Genomic DNA, 26,279 nt, shown 5'->3' on the forward strand with positions numbered 1-26,279 from the left:
CATTCACTGTATTCCCTGTGTAAAGTTTCTAGGGAGCAGTGCCCTTTAAACAAAAAGAGCATTTTTGTTTGAAAATGGAAATTTCTGGGGAAAATTTTCTTCTGATCAAGTTTAGTTTCATTTTTTTTCTCCCACTGTGATGCTTGTAACTTTGGGGCTTTCTCTTCCTGCTGAGTAATTCTTGATTGTTTGATAGTGATTTTGCTAAAACAGTGGCTAACTTACCAGTTTTTTAAAAAAAATTCAGGAGGTGGGAGGATTCTTTTTTTTTTAAATGTAATTAGTAAAGAAGTAGGGCATTTTTAACAGAACAGAGTTAGGGCTACTTGGGAAGTTATTCCTTTGCGCCAAGTAATGAAACCCTTGAGAAGGAGAATCAAGTGGTGACTTCATTTTTTCCCTCTTTGAGTTCTATTAATTCTTTTTATTTCTACAGTTTCTTGTTTGTTCCTTCCTCTTTCTCTGCTTGGAAATTAATCATGCAGGAAACGATTAACCACAGTAAGCTGTCTGTCTGCTTCTGACTCAGTCTGTCATATTTAAGACCAGGCCCTCAAAGTGGTTTAAAATGGCTAGCTAGATGCAAACAATGTACTTACAGTCCACTTGTTCACTCTGGCCACCCGACATAACTACAAGAGCCATTCTTTCTCTTTTAGCATAGGAAATTAATGTGAAAATTAACTTATTTCTCAAGACAAGCTTGAGCTACAAAGCTTGCTTCAAAAACTTTGAAAGTTTCAGAATTAAGGGCATTTATACATATGCTCTGGGACTGTGTGTTGTGGATGTATGCTTTAATTAGAGTGACTCCGAGAGCTGCTCTAATTGAAATGCCTGGAGCTTTTCTTCTATCAGTCTCCCTGTGCTGAAAAATAGTGGCAGGGGCACTTTAATTCTAAAGCTCATTAAACAGGCTTTAGTTAAAATGCCCCATCACCATTTTTCAATGCAGAGACACTAATACAAGAGACACGAGTTTGCTAGGCTAGGGATAGACATTACACATGAACTGGTTTAAGTGATCAGAAACTGGTTTAAACTTGTAACAGAATAGATGTTCAGTGCATATAAACCAGTTTCAAAATGGCCAAACCAGTTTCAGATGGTTGAATGTAGTATCAGACTTAACTAATTGAGCTCAAATGAGTTTATGCAGTGTCTGTCCCAGATCCCTTCCTGGTTTAACCTAAACCAAAGCCCCCCCAGCATCCTGCCCCTCTGCTCCCCAGCCAAGCATGGACAAGCAGGAACAGGCAGGGGGAAAAGTCTGGCCAGACACTGGCCCCGGAAGGGAGCAGGGAAGAAGTTTATTTTCCCTCTACCTCCCCTGTCCCACCAGCATGGACCTGCACTACCTTGTGCTGGCTGCTCCAAAGTGGGGGCATGACCAGCCCAGGGAGTAGCTTTGGCTGAACTAGCCAGAGAAGGATTTTATTCCCCCCCTCCTTGTCCCACTGGCAGAGACCCAAGCCAGGTCATACCGCCCCGCAGCAGGCTGGCATGACCCTGAGGCACAGGGGGCGAGGAGGGGGGGTTTCCCCCTCTACCCCCACCGCTCCCAGGGGACCACAGCCGAGTTTGCGCACCCTGACCGTCATTGCTGCTGCTCACTTCCTGCTTGGGGCAAGCAGTGGAATAAGCCCTCTCCAGCAGATGCAAGAGGGAGTCACCCAGTTGCTGCAGCGGTGAAGGGACAGGGCTCTTGGTGGTGTCAACAGCCATTCCCATAGTGTTGGGGAGTGCAAGCTCCTTCCCAGCGGGAGGCCCCACTGCAGGGCAGGCAGAGCTGTGGCAGACTGCACCTGGCAGCACCAGGGCTTGGCGGGGGCCAGAGACTTCCAAGTCCTCCCCCATCCCAGCACCATCACAGTCCGCAGCAGGTTTCCCCACCCCCATGCACTTGGGGAAACCATGATAGAGGCTGCTGTTCCCATCATGGTCGCTCCCCCCTTGCCGTTTCAGCGGCCGGACGGGGCTTGATGCAAGCTGGCAGGGCCCCTTAGGCAGGGGGCAGGGAGCAGGATTATTTCCCTTCTGCCCCCAGGGCACCGCACCAGGGTCTGCCCACCCCAGCTGCGGCTGTTGCTGCTCACTCCGTGCCTGTGGCAAGTGGCAGAATAAGCCCCCTTCTGCCCGCTGTTCCTCTGGTGTCCAGCTGAGGGGGCTTATTCCACTTCCAGCCCCAGGCCCAGACTGAATGGCGGCAGCGGCGGCCAAGGGTGGGTGGGGGGAAATAACTCTGTTTCTTGCCCCTTGCCTAAGGGCCCCTGCCAGCTGGCATCTGGTCCTGGCCCTGCCCAGCCGCTGGAGCGGCGCAGCAAGAAGGGAGTGACCATGATGGGGACAGCAGCCCCTGTCATGGGTTCCCCGAGTGTAAGCCCCTTCCTGGCAGCGGGCCACACTGCAGGGCAGAAAGTCCATGATACTGATTATACAGTAAATATAAATAACTAGATTTGTATATGATGTTTCCTCACTGAGGAAAAGGGGCCTTTAATTTCTGTTGCCAAATATAGAAAATATTTTAACATGGATAACATAGAATTTTTTATTTTTTTATTTTTTTGGAGCTGAATGAGCAGGACTCTAGTCCTAGGTTCTTTGTAATTTACCTTAACTATGTCTGTCATGCAAGGATTCATTATGAGTGTTCAGGCACTGATCCCTCTCTTATTTTAAATAGTGTTAGTACACACTATTGTCCAGAAAATAAGATGCGAAGAAATTAATACTGGTTTTCAAAGTATTTATATTCTTGCGGAGGGGAAAAACGGAGCTTTACTTTCAGCTCAGCGCATCCCCACACCAAGCCCAGCACATGCCCAGAGGTGGAGCTGCATAAGTTTGACCCAGCTCAGCCAACATCTGTATAGATTGCATGCTTCAGCAGGACATTTGGGCGCTTACATCTAATAGGTTATTGAATCAGCTATTAGATGAAAGTGTGCAGAAGTCGCACTGAAGCACACAATCTATACAGGCGTTGGGCAAGCCAGGTCAAACCGACACGTCTCCTCTTCGGGTAAAGCACCATTATTTTTTTTCCACCTCTGTCAGCAGCTGTGCCTAGCCTTCTGCCCTTTATCCTTTTAATTTTGAAAGTGATCTTTCTTGTTGCGCCTCAGTGTGAAGCATTATACCACCTTTCTCTTTGCAGCATGGATCATTTACAAATCCAGACTATTTAACTGTCAACTGTTAGCCACTAAATACAGCAACCATCTTCCTTAAGTGGAGACCTACTGTTAACACCTTAGGGCAGTAATTTTCAACCTATGATGGTCCACAGCCCCCTGGGGGTCTTCAGACTAGTCCAAGGGGTCCGCAGAAGATGCCAATGATCAAGTAAAAGTCTGTGAATACCCACACTTACAATTCAAAAGGGTCTGCACCTCCATTCAAAATTTCCAAAGGGGTCTGCAGATGAAAAAAGGTGGAAAACTACTGTCTTAGGGCTTATTAAAGATCTGACACTGTAATTATGCTGGTGTAGCTACATCAGCAAAACTGTGTAGGGGAGACATGGTGTAGCTCTTAGGGGTTTTCTGCTAAAATAGTTACATAATTCCCCTGAACAGCACAGCCTGAGGTGGCAGAACTCTTCTTCTGGCCTCACTGCCTTCCATCCAGAGCAGGATTTACTGGCAGAGCTGCATCTGTAGGGGATATCTTTTCGTGTTCCTTGCCGACACTAATATTCTGGAAAAACTTTGTAGCACACACCAGTCCTTTTTGTCACTGCCATGTTCAGTATATAGGGATACAATTTTGGATAAATAGGTGCAGTTTGCTCACACAAGGAAAGAAAGCATGCTTGACTGCTCTACACAACTGAATATCCCATTGTGCTAAATGAGGGTTCGGAGAGTGATGAGTAGTTTTTGGTACAGTTTCAGTCTGAGTTGCAAAAATTCCTTTTCTGAAAACTCAGTGGTGTTTTTTTCAGCTAATGAAAGTACCATGGAAACAACATCAATATTCAGTTTGTATCAGCATCTTGATAAAGAGTTGTAAGATGGGTCATGCAGGTTTCTGTACCCATGCACATCATGTTGTTTGCTGATAACTGACTAAAGCTATCTGAACCCTTTTTCTAATCACTTATAGGTGCCATATATGCTCACGAATACTGCACAGAAAAAGATCTGGTATCTTATAGTGAGCCACTGGAAAGTTGTCCTTGTCCAAGCTCTGACTTAATCTGCACATACTGCAGCTCTACTGGCAATAGTGGAGCAACAAAATGTGTTTATAAGGGAGACATTTGGTCCAGTTTGCATTTATCTAATAATAATATATCAGTTCAGCTTTACAATTCACATTTACTTCCCAAGTTTAATTTTTTACATTAATCTGTTTTATAACATGGTTAGTTTTCTTAATGACATATTGTAATGTGGTACTGCAGAAAAAGTAAAAAATAGTAAAACGTAACTTGTAATTTGAGTAGAATCTGCAACATTCTTGCATTATTGCATATCAAACAGTTAAGCTTTGATAAATTACTGAACCTCAGCCCATGCTTGCACACGAAATATAATGTATGCTAGGGTTTTCTTAGCCCAAGCTTACTGTCCATCACATTGCTGGGGTAGGACTGCATATCCAATCTACTTGTCCCAAGAGACTCTTTATGTATTGGTGGAGTTAACAGCTTGCATTATTGGTTACTGGTGACATATATAAAAAGATAGCAAAGGGATCTCTTTTCTCCTGGAACAAGCAGGGTAGTTAGGTAAGTCTTTTCCATTCACCTTCCCCTTTCCCAAAGCCTGGGCTTATCTACATTACAACCTCTGCCAGCAGAAAGCAGCTATCATAAAGAAGCCACCAGACTTCATCACCACCCCACACGATTTCTGCTGGGTCCAGCACAGCCTGAAGTGCACCCTGGAAGGCACCAGCTGTTAAAGCGGGGCATGGCAGCCAGCAGAAAGTACAAGCACATGGTCACGCACTTTTTATCAGATGCTCTCCGGCAACAGAAGCTTTCTCATTTGCAAAGCTGCTAGCAGAAAGAAGGGGTTCCTCTGTGAGTGGGGGAGCACTCAGAGTTTTGCTAGCAGAACTTCAGTCCTGCTGGCCTGGAGTATGGGGGAAGGGAGTGGTTTTGAAAGGTGTGTCCTAGGGTAGTGGGTTTCCCTTTGACATTTAAGTGAGTTGAACACAAACATCCAGACCAACCTGGTAATTTTTTTTCACATTTATCTCTATCAACTCCATTAGGAGGCCAAGCTCTACTGTTGTAAAATGACCAATTAAAAAAGAAAAAAAGAAGTAAGTAAATACCATGATTATGGCTAAGCAAATAGTTTATCTAATGAAGGAGTAAACAAGTCATGTTATTTGTATGCAAAGTAAATACTGTTCTTCATAGAATCTTATGAACAGATCAGTCCCGTTGATCATTTGCTGAGTTTAGCTTTGAGCTGCCCATATTTATAAATTTTATACCATGCAGTATACCTTTCAGAACAGGTGTTTTCTCCTCCTGAAGACATTTTCTGTTGACAAAATAGTGGGGCTGGTACTTCACAGTGACTTAACCAAACAATTTTTTTTTGTCTTTTGTCATGGTATTTAAATAAGGGAAACAAAGATTTCAGTCAGTTGAAGGAGTTAAAAGTTTGATGAGATAAAACTGTACTGCAACTGCAGCTGTGAAAAGACTGTGTTAAGAAACAGGATGGTTGTGGTTTGCTGTGAAAAGTAATTTTCCTGTTGACCATTTTTTTTAGACAGGAAGTTGAAGAACAAAGCAGCATTGGTCTTAGCTCTTTATTAAGAGTCTCCAAAATTTCTTATACTGAACTTTAGTTTAAGAAACTTAAGAAATTACAGTATTTTGTTCACAATTTTTTATTTGATAATCAGGAACTGCAAACATGCACAATTCTGAAGGGAAAAGTTCAGAACTAAAACGGACACTGTCTATGTATAACTCATACTTCTCCATGGAAGTTTGAAATGACAGAAGTAACTCATCAGTTAAGAGTTAGAGAATTTCTATCAGTTCATATTTTTTTGCATTTGACACAGTAGTTCATGTGCAGCCAATTTTACAGTTCCCTTTGTGTAAGTCTGTCAGTCAGCTTCCCCTTTGGTTTCCATGGGTCACTCACGCAACAACAGGAAAGAGAATTTTTTTTTAAATAGGAGAATGAAACCCACAAACACTAGAGGCAAGGGTAGTGCCCAAAACCACATTGAGCTCTATTATTTATTCAACTGGTTAGAGTACAAGATGGTATTTCTTTCCCTTTTTTTCCATCTCTTCAGTCACTATTAAGGTCCTAAATCAAAAAAAAAAAAACTTCTCAATTCAAGAAAATACTTAATCACATACTTAAAGTTAAGGGCATGTTTAAGTGATTTCCTGAATTAGAATCAATGTAAATCACTTCCCTTTTTGTTCCTTGCATGTCATGGAGTTTGCATTGCTGTTTTTTACAGTGCTATGGGGTATGGACAGACATAACATTTGAGACGCTTCAAAAATGGAGCATTTCAGCTGCAGACAGATGTCCAACCCCTGGCCCTTCCTGCAGCTGGAGCACTTTGAAATTGCTGTGACTGCAAGCAGCCGTGTGCACTCCAGCCAGCTCTCCCCAGGATGGGAGGGAGGGGAGGTGTTGCGGGGAGTGGAGCAGACTGTCAATGGCGCTGCAGTCCCTGGTCTCGCAATGTCAGAGTGCTCTGCTGTCTGCTCCAGCAGGATTGCTCTAGGTGCTCATGCAGAGCACCCCCTGGTGGAAGTGGAATAGAAGAAGCCCATTGCACACACCATCTGTCAGAGCTAAGAGATCTGCAGCTTCCCAGCTGGAGGAGGGAAGCGGGGAGGAATGAGGCCCCCATGGTGAGGGAGGGAGTGGGGCAGGGCAGGGTTGAGGGGGAAGGGATTTGCCCCACGTGCAAACTGGCCCCAGGTCTCAGAGCAGGTGGAGGGGAGAAGAAGGAGGCAGCGGGAGCTGAGGAAGGTGCTGCCGAACAAGGATGAGCCTGCTGTAGCCCTGCCAGCCCCTGCAGAGGCCAGGGGGGAGATCGGTGGGGGGCCGGCTCTGGTGCTTGGGGCTGGACTCAAGGTGGGAAGCTCAGGACAGGCTAGTGCAGGCCCATCCCCCAGGAAGGCACCACTGGAGCCCAGAGCGGGACCAGACAGGCCTGGTGCAGTATGGCCACAGGCAATGCAGTGCTGAGACCAGACATGCTGAATGCATGGCACAGCACCACAGAAGGAGGGGGATGGGGGTGGGTTGGGACTAACACCTGGAAGGCTGCTTGTCATTGGCTGTTCTCTCGGGCTGGCAGTGAGGGCAGCTAATCGCATGCCACAGCAGTGTTGGGGGCTCTGCCACTCGACTCCACCCTCCCAGAGGAGCGGGGACATGAATCGGGCACCAGCACTTCTGCCCGAGCAGGCTCCACCGCCTGCACTGAGCGCGGCAGGGAAACTGAGGCAGGAGCCTAGTGGGGGGAGGGGCACGTGGAGGTGGTGCCTGCTTATGCCCTGCCCAGATGTGGCCAGTGCCCACCCCAAGTGACGCAGCCCTAGACCCTGCTCCCCTGCATGGGCTGAGGTTCTTCTCACAGTTGCAGGACCCGCTGGGGCTGGAGTGGGTAGGGCAGATAAGCTGCCTCAGGGCCCTGCCACTGCTTCCCTTCCAGCCTCCCAGAAGGGGGTGCAGAGCCCAGAGGAAGTGGGACCGGGGGTGTGAACTGGGCTGCCCAGTGGCAGGGGGCACAGCAGGGGATGGAGGGGGATTGTCCCACTCACGTGGCCCAGCCCCAGTGGCAGGGGGCGCAGCTCAGCCCAACCACATGCATCCCGCCACTCCTGCATCCCGCCACTCCCTATAGTAGAGCCTCTGACAGTCAATCTCAGTTGGCAGAGGAGGTGTTGAGCATGCTTGCGCTCAGCACCCCCAGACCGAGATCAACTGTCGGAGGCTTCTTGATCTACCAGTCGATCATGAACGACTGGTTAGTGACCACTGCCATAAGGTCCGACTGCTCCACTAAGCTGATCAACCCTAAGCTGATTTAACAATTGTGCATCTTACAGTGTAAGGTGTAACAAGGCCCTGAGATGGCTTTACAGGTAACAAGGAAAAGATGGAGTTTCATCTTAAGAGAGGTCTATTTCTAACAAGGCTTTTCTAACATATTTAAAATGTGTAGTAGCTGTGGAAGGGTATTTTGGGCCTGAAAGGTTGTCTAAATCTCTCCCGACTATGCAGCTGGTCCAATAAAATATATCACCTACAAAAATCCTTCCCTTGCATGTTTCCTGGGCCATCAGAGCTACAACATCACTCCAACATTAGCTTAAACCCTTTAGTCATTTCTAAGTTATTAGAGAATTGCCAGGTAGTGACTCAAGTCCAGATGCTAACAAACAGGTCAGATCATATAGTTTTGCTTTTGCAGTATTAATCAGATCTAATCAGCATATTTCATTTAGCTTGAGATGGATTTGAAGTAGAACTTGTTTTATCCAAATTCTATCTGGAGACCTTAAAAATAACACTGTGGTTGGAAAATGAGATTGGCATTCCTCTGAATTACTACTGCAAGAGTAGTATTGCTGCTGGCAGGGAGGCCTGGAGGTTAATATATATTACCATGTAACGGTTTTACCTGTTCTGGGCCTTTATAATGGCATCTGCTGCTTAAGTATTCCATAGTTGTCTGTTGTAAAACCATTGGTGAGTGGAGATAAAAGACACCTGCAATATAAAGACAGGCAGGCAATTGTGGAATAGCCCCTGTCCAGAAATAGTCTCTCTTGCTGCTGTAGTTGTTGGTCAGATGATCTGAACTTTCCCTTGTTCAGCAGTAGTCAGCATGCTGACTCTCACTGCTTGCCAATTTTTGCCTGGCCCATCCTTTCAGCTCCTAATGCCAGGAGTTTCTGGGTCCTGTACACACAAGTTATCTCCTTATGGATTTCATAGATTTCATAGACATCAGGGCTGGAAGGGACCTTGGGAGATCATCGAGTCCAGCCCCCTGCCCAAAGGGCAGGAAGTCAGCTGGTCTCATAGGATCCCAGCAAGATAAGCATCCAATTTACTCTTGAAGGTGTTCAATGTAGGTGCTTGAACCACCTCTGCTGGCAGACTGTTTCAGACCTTGGGGGCTCGGACAGTAAAGAAATTCTTCCTTATGTTCAGCCTGAAATGGTCTTGCAGGAGTTTGTGACCGTTCGACCTAGTCATCCCTTGGGGCGCTCTGGTGAACAAACGTTCCCCCAGATCCTGGTGGTCACCCCTGATAAACTTATAGGTGGCCATCAGATCACCCCTGAGCCTACGCTTTTCCAGGCTAAAGAGTCCCATGTCTCTCAGCCTATCATCGTAAGATCTGTTTTCCTGACCTCTGATCATGCGCGTGGCTCTCCTCTGGACTCTCTCAAGCTTCTCCACATCCTTTTTGAATTGTGGAGCCCAAAACTGGACGCAGTACTCCAGCTGCAGCCTCACCAAGGCCGAGTACAAGGGAAGAATGACGTCCCGGGATTTGCTCGAGAAGCACCTATGGATGCAAGCCAGTGTTTTGGTTGCTTTATCAGCCGCAGCATCGCATTGCAGGCTCATGTTCATCTTGTGGTCAATGATGACCCCCAAGTCTCTTTCTTCTGTAGTGCTATCCAACGTAGCACTGCCAAGCCTATAAGGATGCTGCAGGTTTTTTCTCCCAAGGTGGAGAACCTTGCATTTTTCGATGTTAAACACCATCAGGTTCTCATCTGCCCATTTGCTGAGCTTGTCCAGGTCAGCCTGGATCACCCGCCTATCTTCTGGCATGGATGCTTTGCCCCAAAGTTTGGTGTCATCGGCGAACTTGGCCAGTCCACTCCTGACTCCAATGTCCACATCATTAATGAAGATGTTGAACAGTATGGGTCCCAGGACAGAGCCTTGAGGGACCCCACTGGTCATAGGGCACCACGATGAGTGACTGCCATCAATTACAACCCTCTGGGTCCGACCACGGAGCCAATTTCCCAGCCAGCAGATTGGGGTGGAGCCAAGGCCAAAACTGGCCAGTTTGGCCAAGAGGTGATCATAGGATACCAGATCAAAAGCTTTTTTGAAGTCAAGATATATGACATCAATCTCTTCTCCCTCGTCCAGGTGATAGGTCACCTGGTCATAGAAGGAAATGAGATTGGTCAAACAAGACCTACCACAACAAACCTGTGCTGGCTATCCCTTAGGATGTTAGCCTGGGCCAGTCCCTCAAGGATGGCCTCCTTAATAAACTTTTCTAAGATCTTCCCCAGGATAGAAGTCAGGCTAATGGGCCTGTGGTTAGCTGGATCCACTCTCCTCCCTTTCTTGAAGATTGACACCACATTGGCCTTCTTCCAGTCTTCGGGCACTACACCAGAGCACCAGGAGTTTTCAAAGATCCGTGCCAGGGGCTGGGCTATGACGCTCGCCAGCTCCTTGAGTACCCTGCGGTGCAGATTGTCAGGGCCAGCTGACTTGAAGGTATCCAGCTTCTCAAGGTGTTCCTTCACGAGGTCAGCATTTATGGAGGGTAGGGGATCCCCATCACCCGGATCTCCCTGTCCCATAGCAGGCATGGGTGTCCCATGGGACTGATGAAAGACTGATGCAAAGTACCTATTTAATAGGTTGGCTTTTTCCTGGGCGTCAGTTGCCAGTTGACCCATCTGGTTTAGCAGGGGTCCAACGTTGCCCTTGCTTTTCTTCCGGCTCCCCACATATCTGAAAAAGGATTGGAGGTGAAGTCTCAGTGATAGCATCCCAACTCTACTAGCCTCATTTTAAAAAGGCACCATTTCTATCATCTCTTTTAAAGTGGAGTAGACAACTTCAGGTGTTCTCCAATTGAGAGCAGCACTTTGTAGAGGAAATTAACAGGCTTCTTCAAGGTTGGTGATTCAGTGATAGAATTTTCACCTGCCATGCAGGACACCTGGCTGCAATTTCTGGCTAATTCCTACATTCAAGTATGAGGTCAAAACTCATGACCCTTTAGGTCCCTCCTGACTCTGATTCAAAGAAAAGAAGGCATTTCTGGAGATGACATTTCTTTTACACTACCAGCACCCTTCATATTTTCATTTCATTCTCTGTACCGTTCTAAGGGTCTTCTGGCCATAGTTGGATATGGCTAATATTAAAGGCAACTTAAAGCTAAAGCAATTCTGAACACAGCCAGTGTTCTCAACACCCATAATTCTTTAGAATGGAAAAAGAACAAATAGAAAAGTTGTAGTATGTGGCAGGGGACAAAATACCACCTATAATCCTAGACTCATAGAAAAGTAGGACTAGAAGAGACTTTCAGAGGTCATCTAGTCCAACCCCCAAAAGATGCAGGATCATCCTTATCCAAGCCTTACTATACAAATCTATTGTGTAACCTATTAGTAAAACTACACAGTCAATTCTGTCACCCAACGAGAAAGCCTAGCACCCTAACCATAGGTAAGGTAGCGGTGCAACAGTGTAAGCACTTTTGACTAAAAATACCCATCCAATTTGGTTTCTCACATCTGACTTAATATTTTAACCTCCAAGAGGTTTCTGAAGCAAGCCAAGGATGAAAATTTTACATTTAATCACTAAAAAAGAAAAAAAAATTCAGACCAGGAATGACACAGCAGGAGTTCTTTTTGCATGTAACTCAACATGTACTTAGCTGATTTCGCTCAGATGTTTTTCTTATGATCAGATGCCTTTGGGATGAAAAAGGAGACCAGGGAAGAAGCACAGTTCTTTCTTGGAGCTGCTTTTGGGGTGGTGGAGTTGTACATGGTTCTTATGCAGGGATAAGTGTCATGTTTTGCTCTCTTCCTTGGTAAAATTCAAGATGGTGTGTATTACAGCTTCTGAAAATTCTGGTGTTTAAATGACTCTGGTTAAAAGCAAGAATTTAAAAGAGATGATAGAAATGGTGCCTTTTTAAAATGAGGCTAGTAGAGTTGGGATGCTATCACTGAGACTTCACCTTGCAGTCAGGAAAAAAATCTCACTGGATGCAACGTGAGTTTTTCATAAGCATTATTTATTACTGCATATTCCTAAAGTGTCTATCATCCTATTGCGTGGTGCAGAGTAGGAAGTTTGTAGCTAAATCCACCTGTGTTTGTGTTTGTGGATGGGCCTTACTGTTCACTGCTTGTTGGTGGTGGTGGTGGGCAAAAAAATAATCATGGTATGGCTTTTTAAAATTACATCTTTCCTGGTCTCAGCTGAAATTATCATAGTTGTAATCCACTGAGATCTTCTGTGTAGCCCCCAGCTTACGTATGTCACCACTGCATTAATCTGCATGTTTCTTTTCCAAGAGTTTAAAAAGTATGTTCTTCAAAGATGGTAGTGTAAAGGTGATGTTGTAGCTGTCCAGGAATTATGCAGGGGTAAGAATTTTTGGGGGGGTAATCTCTTTTTTTGGGCCAACTGCATAGTTGAGATGAAGTTAGATACGTTTCAGATGCAAGGCACTTTTCATCAGGTCGGGGGAGGGAAACAAGCATAGCATTCTTCAAACACTGGTAAGTATTGGGAAGATGTTGCAGATGCATCTGCTGGGTAAACACATGGTTTGTGGAGCAGGTAAAGTATTTCCCAAAGTTATGGATTTGTTACAATACTTTTCCCCTTTTTTTCTGACAGATTACACCATAAATTCAGGAAAAGTTGGACTTTAGACCATGCCTGTCCCTCCTCCTCCAGCTCCGCCCCCTCCCCCAACATTAGCATTGGTAAGTTTCATTTTAAGACTGTAGGATCACAGGAAAGAGTTTAGAAATACTCACAGGCTAAACCAATCCACATGCTAAACATGTATATTTTACAACTTTTATAATATTTAAAGGGTCAAGCAGAGACCATGAGCTTTGGATCCTCCATGATGCCTGGAGAATGCAGTTTTCTTTATCTTTCAGGAATAAAGCATAAGTACCACTGTTACCACTACTCATCGACAGCAATAGTGTCCATCCCTGAGGTGCCTCCACTTGTTTCATCCATCCAAAGTCATTTAGTTTAGTGTATGGGTTCTCAAGCTGAGGACCCACCCATGTTTCAGGAGGTGGTGATCATCACCTTACCTTTTAATAGCAGGTGGGAGAGGGATTCAGAATCTCTCCACTTTTGTAACAAGGGGACCAAACATAAGTTACATTTTTTCATGTGATTGGCCCCCTGAAAGTGCCCTACAGCCATGCTGTGACACGTGCACAGCTGCAGAGTGTTTTAAAAGTGGCCAATCACATGACAAGTTAGCCCTTATCAAATGAGGGATCAGATGAAGGCAATCCACTGAAGCACCTTAGGGATCTTCTATTCCCTTGTGTGATCGGGTGCTGGGATAATGCACGCCACCCCAGGGGCCCCTGTGCTTCGCAGCCCCTGATTGGAGCCCCCCACCTCATGGATTCTCCCCCAGGCCCCTCCCTCCAGCTCAGGTCTGGCAAACCCCAGCCTGCTGCTAATTTCCCCTCCCTTCTCCAACCTCTCTTTCTACAGACAGCACCAGAGCTGGGAGCAGGGGGGAGCAGGGCTAGGGGAGAGAGGCTGAGTGCAGGCAGTGGAGCTCGCTTCTCCCCTACCTTTCCTCCCCCCAGTGACCCAACAGGCAAATGGTTGTTGGGTTGTGGGGGGAAGCGCTCTGACTCATGGCACTTCATATAAAGCTCCATGAGTTAAAGTGGGGCCTTCACATCTGTCACCACCTATGGGGGCACTATCTGGCGAAGGTTAGAACCACTGGTCAAGAAAGTGCTTGTTTTATTCATTGAACAATAGCCTTATTTGTCCCCACTTCATTTCCTCTTTGTGCAGCTAGAGAAACTCATCCCACACCAAGGTCCTGCAGGGTCTCTCAAGGTCAACTTTCACCATTTCCTAGAAGAATTCCATATTCCTCACACGAGTCAGGAAAGTCATTCAGTCTTAAAACAAAAAAACAAAAAATTGAGAAGGCCTTTTTCTGCTAAACTGCAGTTAAGGAAACAGCATCAAAGAAGGGAAGCCTAATTAAACCAAGTCAGCCCCAACTCGTAATATTTGTTTTCCTTTGGTTGGAAGTCTTTGTTTTAGAATTTTACATATTTTTATATTTCATACAAAGTATTTTTCCCACCTTCTGAATTTGTTACTTTCCTTGAATACTGAGGTGGCGATGCACACGTTACAAAAAAACCCAGAAGATATAGCCGAGTTTGTAAATCTAACACTTTTATTGGGAATCAAAAAAGCCTGTGATATTTGAAGTTGATCAACATTTTCAAACAAATTTAACAGAGAGAAAACAGTAGCCAAAAATTAGCTCCCTTCTTAATATCCAACATTTGGATATCAGAGGTTTCAGAATCTTTTTGTGTAGACAGATTATGTGGGCAACTTGCTCTTGTTCAGTCCCCCAAAATCAATTTGACACAGATTTGTCTTGGCTTCAAATTTGTCAAATACAATTCAGAGCATTAGATAGAAATCAAAAATGGTTTTAGGTAAGTAACCTATCTTCTGGAATGAAGGATGGGTTGAAATAGAAATAGATTTTAGAAGAATCTGTGATGGCAATGCTAACTACTCTTAGAACTTTGCTATAAGAGGGAAATGTATTTTATTCCTATTCAGTTAAAAATTGAGGGGCCAGTTGCCTCCTGTTTTCCAGTGGGCCTTTGCTGTTAGTTCTAAGGTTTTTTTTCACTTCTTTTATTTGTAATTTTACTTTACAGGCAAATACTGAAAAGCCAGCCTTAAACAGGTCTGAACAAGCAGGGCGGAATGCTCTTTTGAATGATATTAGCAAAGGAAAAAAGCTAAAGAAAACTGTTACTAATGACAGAAGTGCCCCAGTCCTAGACAGTAAGTATTATCCTGTAAATATTAAGTAGTTAATGTATCAGGAATTTAGTATACAGAAACATAGTTGTTTTATCATCAGCAAAGAGTTGTATAAGAAACTGGCCAAATAAAACCTTGCAAAAGTTATATAAGTAGAGATTTGCTATAGCCATGCATAGCTTTTGTCACTTGAAATATCAATTATGATTTATAACATTTTTGTATCCATTTGTACAGTTACTCTAGTAAGGCTATTTTAAAGAACAATACCATGTTTATTTTTCTGCCCACCACCGAAGTGAATAGTAAGACTATATATAGCAAGTATGATGGTCTTCATTCTTGTTTGCATGAATTAATAAATGATGACAAAAAAACAGTCCCAAGTTGCAGCTTGCTGAATGCAGGCTTAAAACTACTGAAGCACTCTAGCGATGGAGGCGGAGGGAAAACCTCCTCCAGTACAAAGATTTAATGGTTTTTTAGCAAAAAAAGCTTGATGGGATTGAATGCAATATGGGTAGAATTCTATTACCATTTGTGCACCTAAATGCCAGCTTTCTAGTTGCATACCTGGATGTTTTTGACCCTGTCTCTGCACTATGGATTTATAAGCTAATACAGATGCAGACTAAGCATGTGCAGTAGGCTACCTGACAGCCAGACACATATGAACTTATTCTGGATTTAACAGTCATTGGATAAAATGGATGAAGAGCAGTGCAGTGAAGAAACTTCTTCTCTTTTGGGAGCAGGCTAGAACTCAGGACCCACTGCTCCTTTCCAGGGCAACAGCCATGCACCCTTGAGCTTGTGTTCTTTTTTCTTTTCTATCTTCCTCTCTTGGCTGGTGGGGAACAGCTTCAAAAAAACCAATATAATGTTTGGATAATGCCTGATCTTTTTTGTGTGGTACTTAGAGCACTGTGCTAGAAAGTCGCAGTTCAAATCTTCTGTAGGTCAGGGCCCTCAAACCCAGGCCTCTTGCTTCTTGGGCAAGTACCCTCACCACTCATGTACTGGGGCTAAAGCATATTTTTGTTAAGATAGGCTACTGTTCAGACATTCTTGTTTATGACTGGATTTCAGTATCTCTTTAAATATCACCATAACTAAAACCCAGAACCTCTGCTTAACCAAGAGATGCTCCTTAGCGGCGATGCTCCTTAGAAGCATACAAGTACACCATTCTGGGGTGATTCAGCTACAGCCAGTATTCCTTTTCAGTCTGGAGACGGAAAAACGTGGTTGCTCAGTCTGTTAGATAGCATTTTGAAGCACTGCAGCAGCTCAGCATAGCTACCTGTACCAGAGCAGTGTCTCTATCCAGCCAAGTGGTTACAGTGCTTCAAGAGACTACTTGGCAGATGCAGAGAGGACTGGAAAAGTTTAGCTACCCAGAACACTGGAAGGTAAAGAGAACCAAGAATAGTAAAGCTTGGTGTGTCAGTTTCCCAGTGATTGACTATGCTGTGCTGGAAGATGCTCATCACACCGGTGGGTGGCTCAAACCAGATTTTGGGAGTAGCAGTGATATTAGGAATCCAAGCAGACCTAGCCTAGCACATTTTAAGCCTGGATGTTCAGAAAAGGTGATGAGGGGGGCACTGCATCACTGAAAGGACAGATCTTTTAAAAGAGAACCAGGGAAACCAAGCAAAGAAAATCTAGCATTTAGCAAATGTTTCATTTGGCTAAGTAGGTGTTTTGGATCTGCCATAGCAAGGCAAGCAAGGGGATTAAAGAAAGATGAAGCAGCAAAATTAAATGTGATGTGGTCTATTTGCTTGATAATATGAATTAATAATTTATAGTGAAAAAGGATCAGCTCCAGAATCATAGAGAAGTAGGGCTGGAAGGGACCTCCAGAGGTCATCTAGTCCAACGCCCTGCCTGAGGCAGGATCATTCCTATCCAAATAATCCTATACAGTCCATATTACCATCAATCCTGACACAACACAGACCTAATACCCTAACCTGCCGTAAGTAAACCAGGGAAACTGTGGAAGCCAATGATCTGTTCTATAAAAGGTTTTCAATATATGCTCAAGAGAACCCAGGTAGAGGGTCACTGCCCCCACCCCAGCTGCAGAGGAAGGTCTGTACCAATCTGACTGTGGGGTAAAAATATGCAGCAGGCTACAACCTACATGAGTCAAAGTTGAATCTAGCCTAGAGTAATGAACAAAGAAGAGAGGTATAACTGAGCATTTCCACATAATACTTCTTTCTCCATGGGAGGGACCACATAATAATGCTTTTGATCCACAGCTATAAAAATACTTTAATTTAAAAAAAAAGGAACAATTATATAACAATTAGGCTAGATATCAGGAAGCACTACTTCACAGTCAGGGTTAAGCTAGATATCAGGAAGCACTACTTCATGGTCAGGGCAGCTTGGATCTGGAACCAACTTCCAAGAGAGGTAGTCCTGGCTCCTACCCTGGGGGTTTTTAAGAGGAGGTTGGATGAACATCTTGCTGGGGTTGTTTGACCCCAGTATTGTTTCCTGCCATGGCAGGGGGTCGGACTAGGTGATCTACTCAGGTCCCTTCTGACCCTACCAACTATGAAACTATGAAACTATATTTACCCACCTTTCCAAAGAGATACAGAGAAATGACTTGGCCAACGTCACCCAGTAAGTCAGCAGCACAGCAAAAACTAGAATCCTGCTCTTCTGACCGCCAGGTATGTCTTCTTTCACTGGACCAGGTTTCACAGGAACTACTTCAGAGAAAACACTCCCATGTGCCATTTCAATGATACTACTCATATGAACAACAGATAAAAGAGTCTTTAAATAATAAAACCATTTCTGTCAGTCAGAGCTTTTCTAGGCCTGGAGAAAAAAGGAAAGCTGCAAAACTCCTTTTTCTAGATGGGCCTTGCTTAAATAAGTGTTTATGGCGGCAATATCACTGCCATTGAGGTTTGGGCACATTCAGCAACTTAAAACTTCACAGACCATTGACAGGAAGGACATCTCTTGCCCCTCAACTTGCTTATTAACACAAGCTGGAGAAGGATTAGGCATGAAAACCACAAAGAAACAAGACAAACATGAAGGTGTGAATGAAAATCATGTGGAATTCTCATAGGCCCAGTTTATTCTAGTCCCAGGTTCTACTTGGTGTCTGTTTCACAGTCCTTTAGTCCAAGGTGATAAAAGGAAAGAGAGGACCTAGTCAAACACACTGACTATGTTTAAATCTTCTGTTTTTTATTTCAACAGAACCCAAAGGCTCTGGTGGCGGCGGTGGCGGCAGCAGCAGTTTTGGAGGAGGCGGTGGTGGAGGAGGTGGCGGTGGTGGGGGTGGTAGTGGCTATGGAGGAGGTGGGCCACCTGGTTTAGGAGGGCTGTTTCAATCAGGAATGCCAAAGCTCAGATCTGCAGCGAATCGAGATACTGGTAAGGCAGATTTCCCAGATTCTTGATGAATTCAATAAGAATAACAATGTTTTTCTCAGCCATGATATTACTTACACCTCTATGCAAAACCTGTTGGCTCAGGGAGTTCCTCCAAATCCACTTAAACAAAAAGACAACTGAAATAACAGTGAAAGTTTAACTTTAAACTTTCAAGTGAGTAAACTTGAAAGAAAATGTATGGTCACTCTTGTACCTCAGTCTTTCAGACTTTCTAAGTATTTGAGCCCATCCCTTGGGTGTGAGGCAGGGTATTAGCAAAACAATTTCAGCTTTAAATTTGATTTTGGGTGCTTCATATTTAGTGCTAGTTGTTTGAGGTATTTTGTGGGGAAAGTTAAGACTCCTTCCTTCCCCCACCCCCAAGATATTAACTGAAAAATTAAAATCTGAGGCAAGATGCCAACAGCTGAGTACAGTAATAAAGGCCCTCTTCCATGTCTGCATACTTTCAATGTGTGACTTCAAAAGAATTCCAAATTAGAACTCCATTAAACACAAGGGAAGCAGATCTACTCCCAAAATGGACAGTGCACTTCAACTCCAGAGAGACATAATTATCCAGTTAGGGAATGAGGTAAGTATCCCAGCAGGCTGGTATGTAAGCTGTCATCTGCAGCATGTCCTAACTGGGGTTGCTTTCATCTATATTTCACTGCTTTCAAAAGGAGCAACAGTGAGAATTCTTTCCCATGAACAAACATTCTGTGACTGGAAATATTTATCGAACTGAGGATGCACTAATTGGCACTGGTTGAGGTAGAACTGGGCTCTAATGTTTATAAAGCACTATTAAATTGCCGTACATATTATAGATCTACACTAATCTTTCAGCACATGTTGATATGACACAGTGCTGGAGAGCTGGTGTTATCTCTTGTGTCATGGCCTATTTTGGGACATCTTAATCCAAATGTTCTTGGCATCACAGGCCAGTGTTTCTTCAACAGCAAGGCTGTGTTTCTCTGGAGAATACACAAACAAACGAATAGGAAATGAGAATTAAAAAGGGAAAAAAAGAGAATCCATTTTGCCCTATGTTTCTATTCTGTTTCTTTTGCTGAGTTCTGTCAAATATTGATTACTTTTAAGATCAGTTTGCCAATGATTGAAAATCTCGAAGAAGGTTTCTCCAAAGAAAACCTCTTTCTTCTCATGCACTTGATCAACATTTGCATCAAGGCAGCATAAATATTTATAAAATTTGCAGTAGTCTGTGATGGTTTTAGTCTATCAAAAATAGTCCTCTCCTTGAAGTCTTCCCATGGTAAAACAACAGTTACTCTGGAGTTGCTGCCACACATTTATTAAACTATCAGCTTGGCAAAATCCTGAAGACTTCAGTCACTACTTATTCATTTCTTACTCAAGATAAATTCCCATGAAGCAAGGGCTTCAAGATTCAGCCTACTGTGAAAATACATTGTATAATTCTTAGTTATTTACTATCTGTTGCCGCTTGACCAGTTCACTCAAGTGTGACTAGCCTTTGCCTGTCTTTTATTCTCAGATTCTGGTGGAAGCAGACCACCAATACTACCACCAGGAGGAAGAACAACATCTGCCAAGCCCTTTTTACCTCCAGGGGGTGCAGGGCGATTCCCAGGACCACCACCTTCAGGGCCAAGAACTGCTGCTCCTGAACCACAAAGAAACCGAATGCCTCCTCCAAGACCTGATTTTAGTTCCAAACATGACATGGGACCCCCTCCAGTGCCCAATACTCCAAGACCCATTCCGTCAGGTCTACACAACAGAGGGTCCCCTCCTGTTCCAGGATTAAACAGGCAAAGCAATACAGTACCTACTCCTCCACCTTTCCTAGGAAACCGAAATGCAGGATTTGGAGGATCTGTTCGCCAGTCAACTTCAAGTTCCTCATCCCCTAACCGGCCTCCCCTTCCTCCTACACCTAGCAGGTCAACAGATGACAAGCCATCACCACCACCACCACCTCCAACAGGAAACAGGCCACTCCTCAACAGGGAAAGTTCCTTACCACCTCCTCCACCTCAGAATAATAAACCTCCCGTTCCTTCCACACCTCGACCATCCCTTGTGTCACAGGCTCCCCCACCACCTCCTAGCCGACCAGGCCCACCTCCAGTTCCACCCACTTCCAGTGGAAATGATGAAATGCCACGGCTTCCGCAAAGGAATTTATCTCTAGGTTCTCTTTCTTCACCCAGTTTGCCAGGGGCTGGTCGTTCTTGTCCTCTTCCTCCCCCTCCAACTGAGAGACCACCTCCTCCCATAAGAGATCCACCTAGCAGATCAGGTAAGGCAATTTATATGATTTCAGCTGAATGGACCACACTCATAGTGGCTGAAATAATTGTATTGTTACAAGTGTTGTTGTGAAATAAATAAAGTACTTTGAATAACTTCAGTTTACTTCATGATTATCCCAGCATAATATGGGCTGTAGATTTAAATAGATTAAAATGTTTTGCCATAGAAACTGGTGCATAGTACCAAATGCCAATTAATATTAACAAATTGTAGTTTTTCTTTCACAGAAAAAGAGTAATCAACTTTCTGTTTCACCAACATTGGGCATGCCCCCTTAGAAGTAAACAGACAAACTTGAATTAACTGTCACAACCTTTGTTCAGCAGTTACTTTCCCAGAAAATGGGTCTTTTTGTTACTACTACATACCTTTCTGCACTTAGACTGATTACAAAGACCATCCCACCAAACTTATATTTTAACAGTGTAAAAAAATAAAGTCTTTGTATATTCATTATTATTGTTGTAGTTAATAGTGGTTACAAAATTGTATTTGTCCACTACGTTCTCTGGTACAGAAAACTCCTTTTACCTTGGGGTCCAATTAGGTGAGACTCTTTTCTCCTGAAAATTAGTACAGTTTAGGGCAGCTTTCACATGAATAAAAGTTTGCAGAATTCAGCCATCTGCATACTAATTATTGTAATAAGAAATGTATCCAACAGCAGTTAAACATAATGACACTTTTTCTGCCTAAATAAACCATGGTGATATTTTATAATACACTTCGCATTCATTTATGACCATAGGGGTTGCTGTTACCCTGACCTTACCCTATTCTGTGTGAAATAACTAGTGCTTCTGCCCCTAAACATATGTGTGCCTTACATGAACCTTAAGAGATCTATCAAAGACTACATCCATCTATAGGCAGCCTTCCAGCTTCTTCTAACAACCCAGGCAACAACACAGGTCCCTGACAATGTAACACCTGTGGTAGCTTTGCTGCCAAACAATCCCAGGCTGGCCACAGAAATGCTCCTTTGTAGTTTCACGGAGGGGTGAACTGTCCTCATGTAATACCAGCCCAGTCATCATTCATAGGATGGATCAAAGTTTCAGAGGGTGGCTGTGCTTATTCAGACAGCTACCTTAATTTCTTTCCGTATAAACTCTATCTGTCTCCATTTTTCCAGTGTGTCTTGATCATATAGGAAGTAGAGGGAAATGGTGGTTGTATTTCTTTTAATGCAACTCTGCAGTATGACAATGTTAGATAAAAAAGAGAAATATTCGGAAAGATATTAAATGAGCCCTCACTAATCAAGCATCATTCCAGCAATGCAAGCTGCAGTACCTCATAAATGCAAACCACAAAATCAAGGAATTTCTTGCAACTTTTTTCATGTTTTCTGACAGCACTGCAATATCTGCTGATCTTAAAATATATATATATATCTGTGACTAGATTTGATCAGGATGGAGGAATGCTTAATAAAAAATAATAAATAGAATCTCAAATCTCCCAATTGTCCCACAATGTGTGGGAGGCCTTTTATGTTGGATCCTGGCATTTTATTTTGCCAGTTATTCGAATGCACCAGTATTGGAAATGTTACAGTCTGTGCGTGAGATCTGTTTCCAATTTAGAGGTAGATGGATATACTCCAACTACAGCAGAACATGGCACATAGCAAATATTTGTATAAGCAAGAGAACTGATGCTACACTGCTTAAAACTGCTGCAATTGGATTGAATTTTACTTTACCCCACACCACTAGTAGGATTTATTCCCGATACCCTGAGTGGATCACACTACTGCAAGGAGGATCCTTACTTAAGGTCTGGCTTGAAGGAATGTGGCATGAACCAGATTCTCTTACATTATATTGATGCTTAGTTGTAGCTTCAACTCTGTAGTCAGCATAAGTTTGAGGGGCTTGAGAGCTGCTTTAAGATGGTATAAGGGAACTACCATTGCAGAGGAAGGTATACAAAGATGAGCTTTATACATGAGCAGTAAGTAACCTGCATGTCTGCAGAGGAGCCATGCTTTCAAGAGATGGTGAATCAGGAAAATAATTTTGAAAGACTGCATTACTGCATCCTGATTCTTCCCTTTGACTAAAAGGGCAAACTGGACCCATGTCCTACTTCTGGCATCCACCCAATAACCTCTGTCTTATTTGTTAGTCAGAGGCAGTGATACAAGGCAATAAACACTCTGAGGTGATAGAATAATGGAATGTTATACACAATATGGTATATATTTGTTTCTTTCTCTCTTGATCCAGGACCACTTCCACCTCCTCCTCCTTTAAGCAGAAACAATAGCACTTCACGGGCATTGCCTGCTACTCCACAATTACCTTCCAGAGCAGGATTAGAAACCCAGAGAGGTGGAGTAAGGCCTCCACTTCCTCCTGACAGACCTGGCTCTGGAGCTCCTCTACCACCACCTCCACCCTCATCAACAATCAGAAATGGGTTCCAGGACTCGTCATGTGAAGGTGAGCTGTGCTTCTCGGGACCTCTGCCTAAATAAAAACTAAATAAATATTTGAGAATTTGGCCCACGGACCTAGGTGTAAAATGATACTTTGGTCCTAATTTTGAACTCTCAGCAGTCTTTTATAGGGGTATTCCTGATTGACACAAGTATAATTTGAGTCCAGGGCAGACCTACCTGTTTGGGAATTAGGTAAATGCTATCTGCAGAAACCAGACACATACAGTCAATGATACTGATATGATCAAACCAGCAGTTGAGTAGGGTTTGATTTAAGCACTAGGCAACAGAAATAACTCTTCAAAAGTAAACTAAAAAAGGAAACGTATTTGCCCTTTTTTTTGCTTCTTTGTGTATGATGTAAGACCTGAAGAATCTATTTTCTTAGTATTTATGTTAATTCAGGTTCTCTCTCCCATGAAACTGTTTGGAAGGCTCAACTACTTGCATAATGAAATCAGGAGAAACTAAATGCTGAACAACAGAGAAAGGAAGGAATAGTTAGGCCTATGTTTGGAATTTTAATTTTTTTTTTTTGATAATTCTTATTTAAATAGTACCTATTGAACAATTGGGATAAATGGTATATGTGTTAAAGCAAGTAGAAAAGGATTTTAAACAATCCTTTTGTGAACACTCTTTATGTTCAATCAGTGGGAGTTTTCCTTATATAAGCAATGCAAAACTGGGTTCCAGAACAAATGATTCTGCCATGAGCTGCTGGTGAAATTTATTCAGATCATTGCTCTCTTACTCAGTACAAAAAACAACATTATAAGACTGTTGTCATTGCAACATGCTGAAGTGATCAAAAGGCAGGAAAAGACATAGTTAAAGCTACAAGTGCACCCTAGTGCACCTGTATTCAGATAAAATGACAAAATGCGGATTATTCTTTCCATTATTTTGGTAGCAAAACATATCAGCTCTTTTTACTCTTAACATATTATTGTGGTCCTGTAATATAAATAAGGGTATCAACATATTATCTAGGTAGTCAATGAATATGAATTCTGTGTTTTTATACATCTTGCATAAGTTGTATACTTTTTTTTTTTACATTGAATTTTACCACAATGGTTATTAATTCTTATTCTATCTAAAACGGATTTTCAACTAGAACCTTTCATGATGATTGTACATTTTTATATAACTATTTTGTGACTGGCAGAAGATTAAAAAGTTTTTTTTTCTCTCCAGATGAGTGGGAAAGCAGATTTTCTTTCCATCCAATATCTGACTTGCCCCCTCCAGAGCCATATGTACCAATGGCTAAAAGTTATCCCAGTAAACTGGCAAGGAATGAAAGCCGAAGTAAGTTGGGTTTTGTTAATTTTTGCTTTGATTTTGCATTTCTTTGCTAATTATGGTCTTTAAGTGGTACAGTGATGAGAGTGGAATAACTACCTTCATTGAGCAACATTCTCAGTAAGAAATATGTCTTCCAATACTGTATTTATTTGAATCCAAGATGAGGGGTTTTGTCCCAATAAATACTGGGGGGCAGGTCTTGTCCTAATTTTGAGTACCAGTCTGAAGTTCATCTCTGGCTTCTGCTCCAGACTAAGGGCTGAAGTCAGAGCTGATCCACTGCGAGCCCTAGGCCAGAGTGAATCATGCAGTGGGGGAGGGGGCTTATGGCAGGGGAAGCATGGGGTCATCTTAAATTCAAGGTCATCTTGGATTCAGGTAAACACAGTAATTGAAAATAATTGGAAATAAGTGGTATCTGTATCTAGTTGGCTTCTCTTAGAACACAGCTGTATAAAGCTTGGCTCCTGAGCCAAAGGCAGCAATCTGACTTCAAGCACTACAAGGAGAGGAGCTCCTGAGGGTGATGCTGCTGGTGGGAAATCCCCAGGCAACAAAGGTACCCTGGAGAGCCGGAGGGAGACAGCTGAGAGGAAAGTAGGAATTGCTGTTGGTGGCCAAAGACCCAAGACTGGTGTTTAAGTTTGGTGTTGGTCATTTTGTTTATGTTGACCATTGTGGCTGTGAGGCATGAGCATGGCTGTAGGAGAGAAGGGAGGCCACAAAGGGGTGCCCATGGGAGAGGGCACTGTTAAGGATAGATTTGTAGAAGGTAGTAGCCCTACAAAGCCACAAGAGATGCCAATGTGGCACTCGGTAGTTTGAGTTCCAGCCAGGGGTCTAGTGGCTTGCACTCGGGTAGGGCTGGGAGTCCAGTGAATAGCATAGTCAGAGAGAGTGAACTGTAAAAGAGGACAGCCAGCTGAGGGCATCAGAGAAGGAGTGGGCCCTGAGAAAGGAAGGGTGCTAGAGGAAAAACAAGCCCCAGGAATAGAGACACATATGGTATTCACTGAGGCCAAGAATGAAAAAAGAAGCTTTGCTCAGAGAGCTGAAATAAATGATCAGGCCAGACCATGATGATGAGATCAGGGCAGAGTGACGCACCCAAGGCTCGCTCTGTCATCCTGATGTCAGCCTCCCAAGTTAATATCAAATTTTACATCAAACTGTAAAATTAGGCAGTAAAATAGGGCAGTATCCTGAGAAAGCCAGAGTGTGAGAACAGAATTAGTGCAGCCACAAGGAGACACCATGGCTGTCTTCAGAGGCAGATCCTGCTACAACTACTGTCCCCCGATTTCTGCCGACTCCTGGCTGCACAAGCCAGTCAGCCAACCTAGAACTCACCCTTCTACCTTATGTGTGAAAGTACAATTCTTATTAAATTCAGCGAAGGTAGCTGGAGTATTTTGGAGGTCAAAATTGGTATTAATGAGCAAAAAGAATTTAATGGCTGAGATGAATTGAGCAGCCACCCCAGGCACTAACATGGCAGAGTGAAGGTAAGTGGTAAATAACTCAACCAGAAAGTCCATGCAATGCTATCAATAAAATAAAATGTATACAGTACCATACTTACTTGAAAATAAGATGACCCCCTATTAAGTGGATTCTATGTTTGGAAAAATTATAAATTTGTTATCATTTTCCAGGTATAGAATTTTATCACTGGAGGTTTGCTACAGCAGAGAAAATAAATCTGGGAGGGTCAGGTGGCCCCCTTGCCCTCTGCCCCTAACTCCTTCCCTCTGTAGCTCCTTCCCCAGCTGCTTACTGTCAGTCAGACTGGGCTTTCCCTGAATACATGGAAGTGAGAAGCAAATTTGAAAACACTTATTTTAAAATAAACATGCCTAGAATACTTTGCATATAGGCAAATTCTTATGGGTACCCATAGACTTAGTTAATCCAGAAGTGGTACCTTTTACCACTTTTGAAACTGCTGCAAGTTTTAA

At 43.4% G+C, this 26,279-nt stretch overlaps 1 protein-coding gene across 5 annotated transcripts in view; it reads left to right on the forward strand.

Moving 5' to 3' along the window:
* Nucleotides 1-26,279, forward strand: part of WIPF1 (WAS/WASL interacting protein family member 1) — an 87,593-nt gene that overhangs the window by 54,803 nt on the left and 6,511 nt on the right. For all 5 annotated transcript variants that reach the window (XM_090045436.1, XM_090045438.1, XM_090045435.1 and 2 more), the window contains 6 exons: nt 12,657-12,745; nt 14,726-14,855; nt 18,075-18,251; nt 19,780-20,547; nt 22,796-23,011; nt 24,211-24,324. In XM_090045436.1, the coding sequence (XP_089901562.1) occupies nt 12,695-12,745; nt 14,726-14,855; nt 18,075-18,251; nt 19,780-20,547; nt 22,796-23,011; nt 24,211-24,324 (1,456 nt within the window). In that variant the 5' untranslated portion in view covers nt 12,657-12,694. The remainder of the gene's footprint in view (nt 1-12,656; nt 12,746-14,725; nt 14,856-18,074; nt 18,252-19,779; nt 20,548-22,795; nt 23,012-24,210; nt 24,325-26,279) is intronic.

The sequence above is a fragment of the Crocodylus siamensis genome, chromosome 4, assembly GCF_052110815.1.
Source record: "Crocodylus siamensis isolate JL-2025a chromosome 4, ASM5211081v1, whole genome shotgun sequence".
NCBI lineage: Eukaryota > Metazoa > Chordata > Crocodylia > Crocodylidae > Crocodylus > Crocodylus siamensis.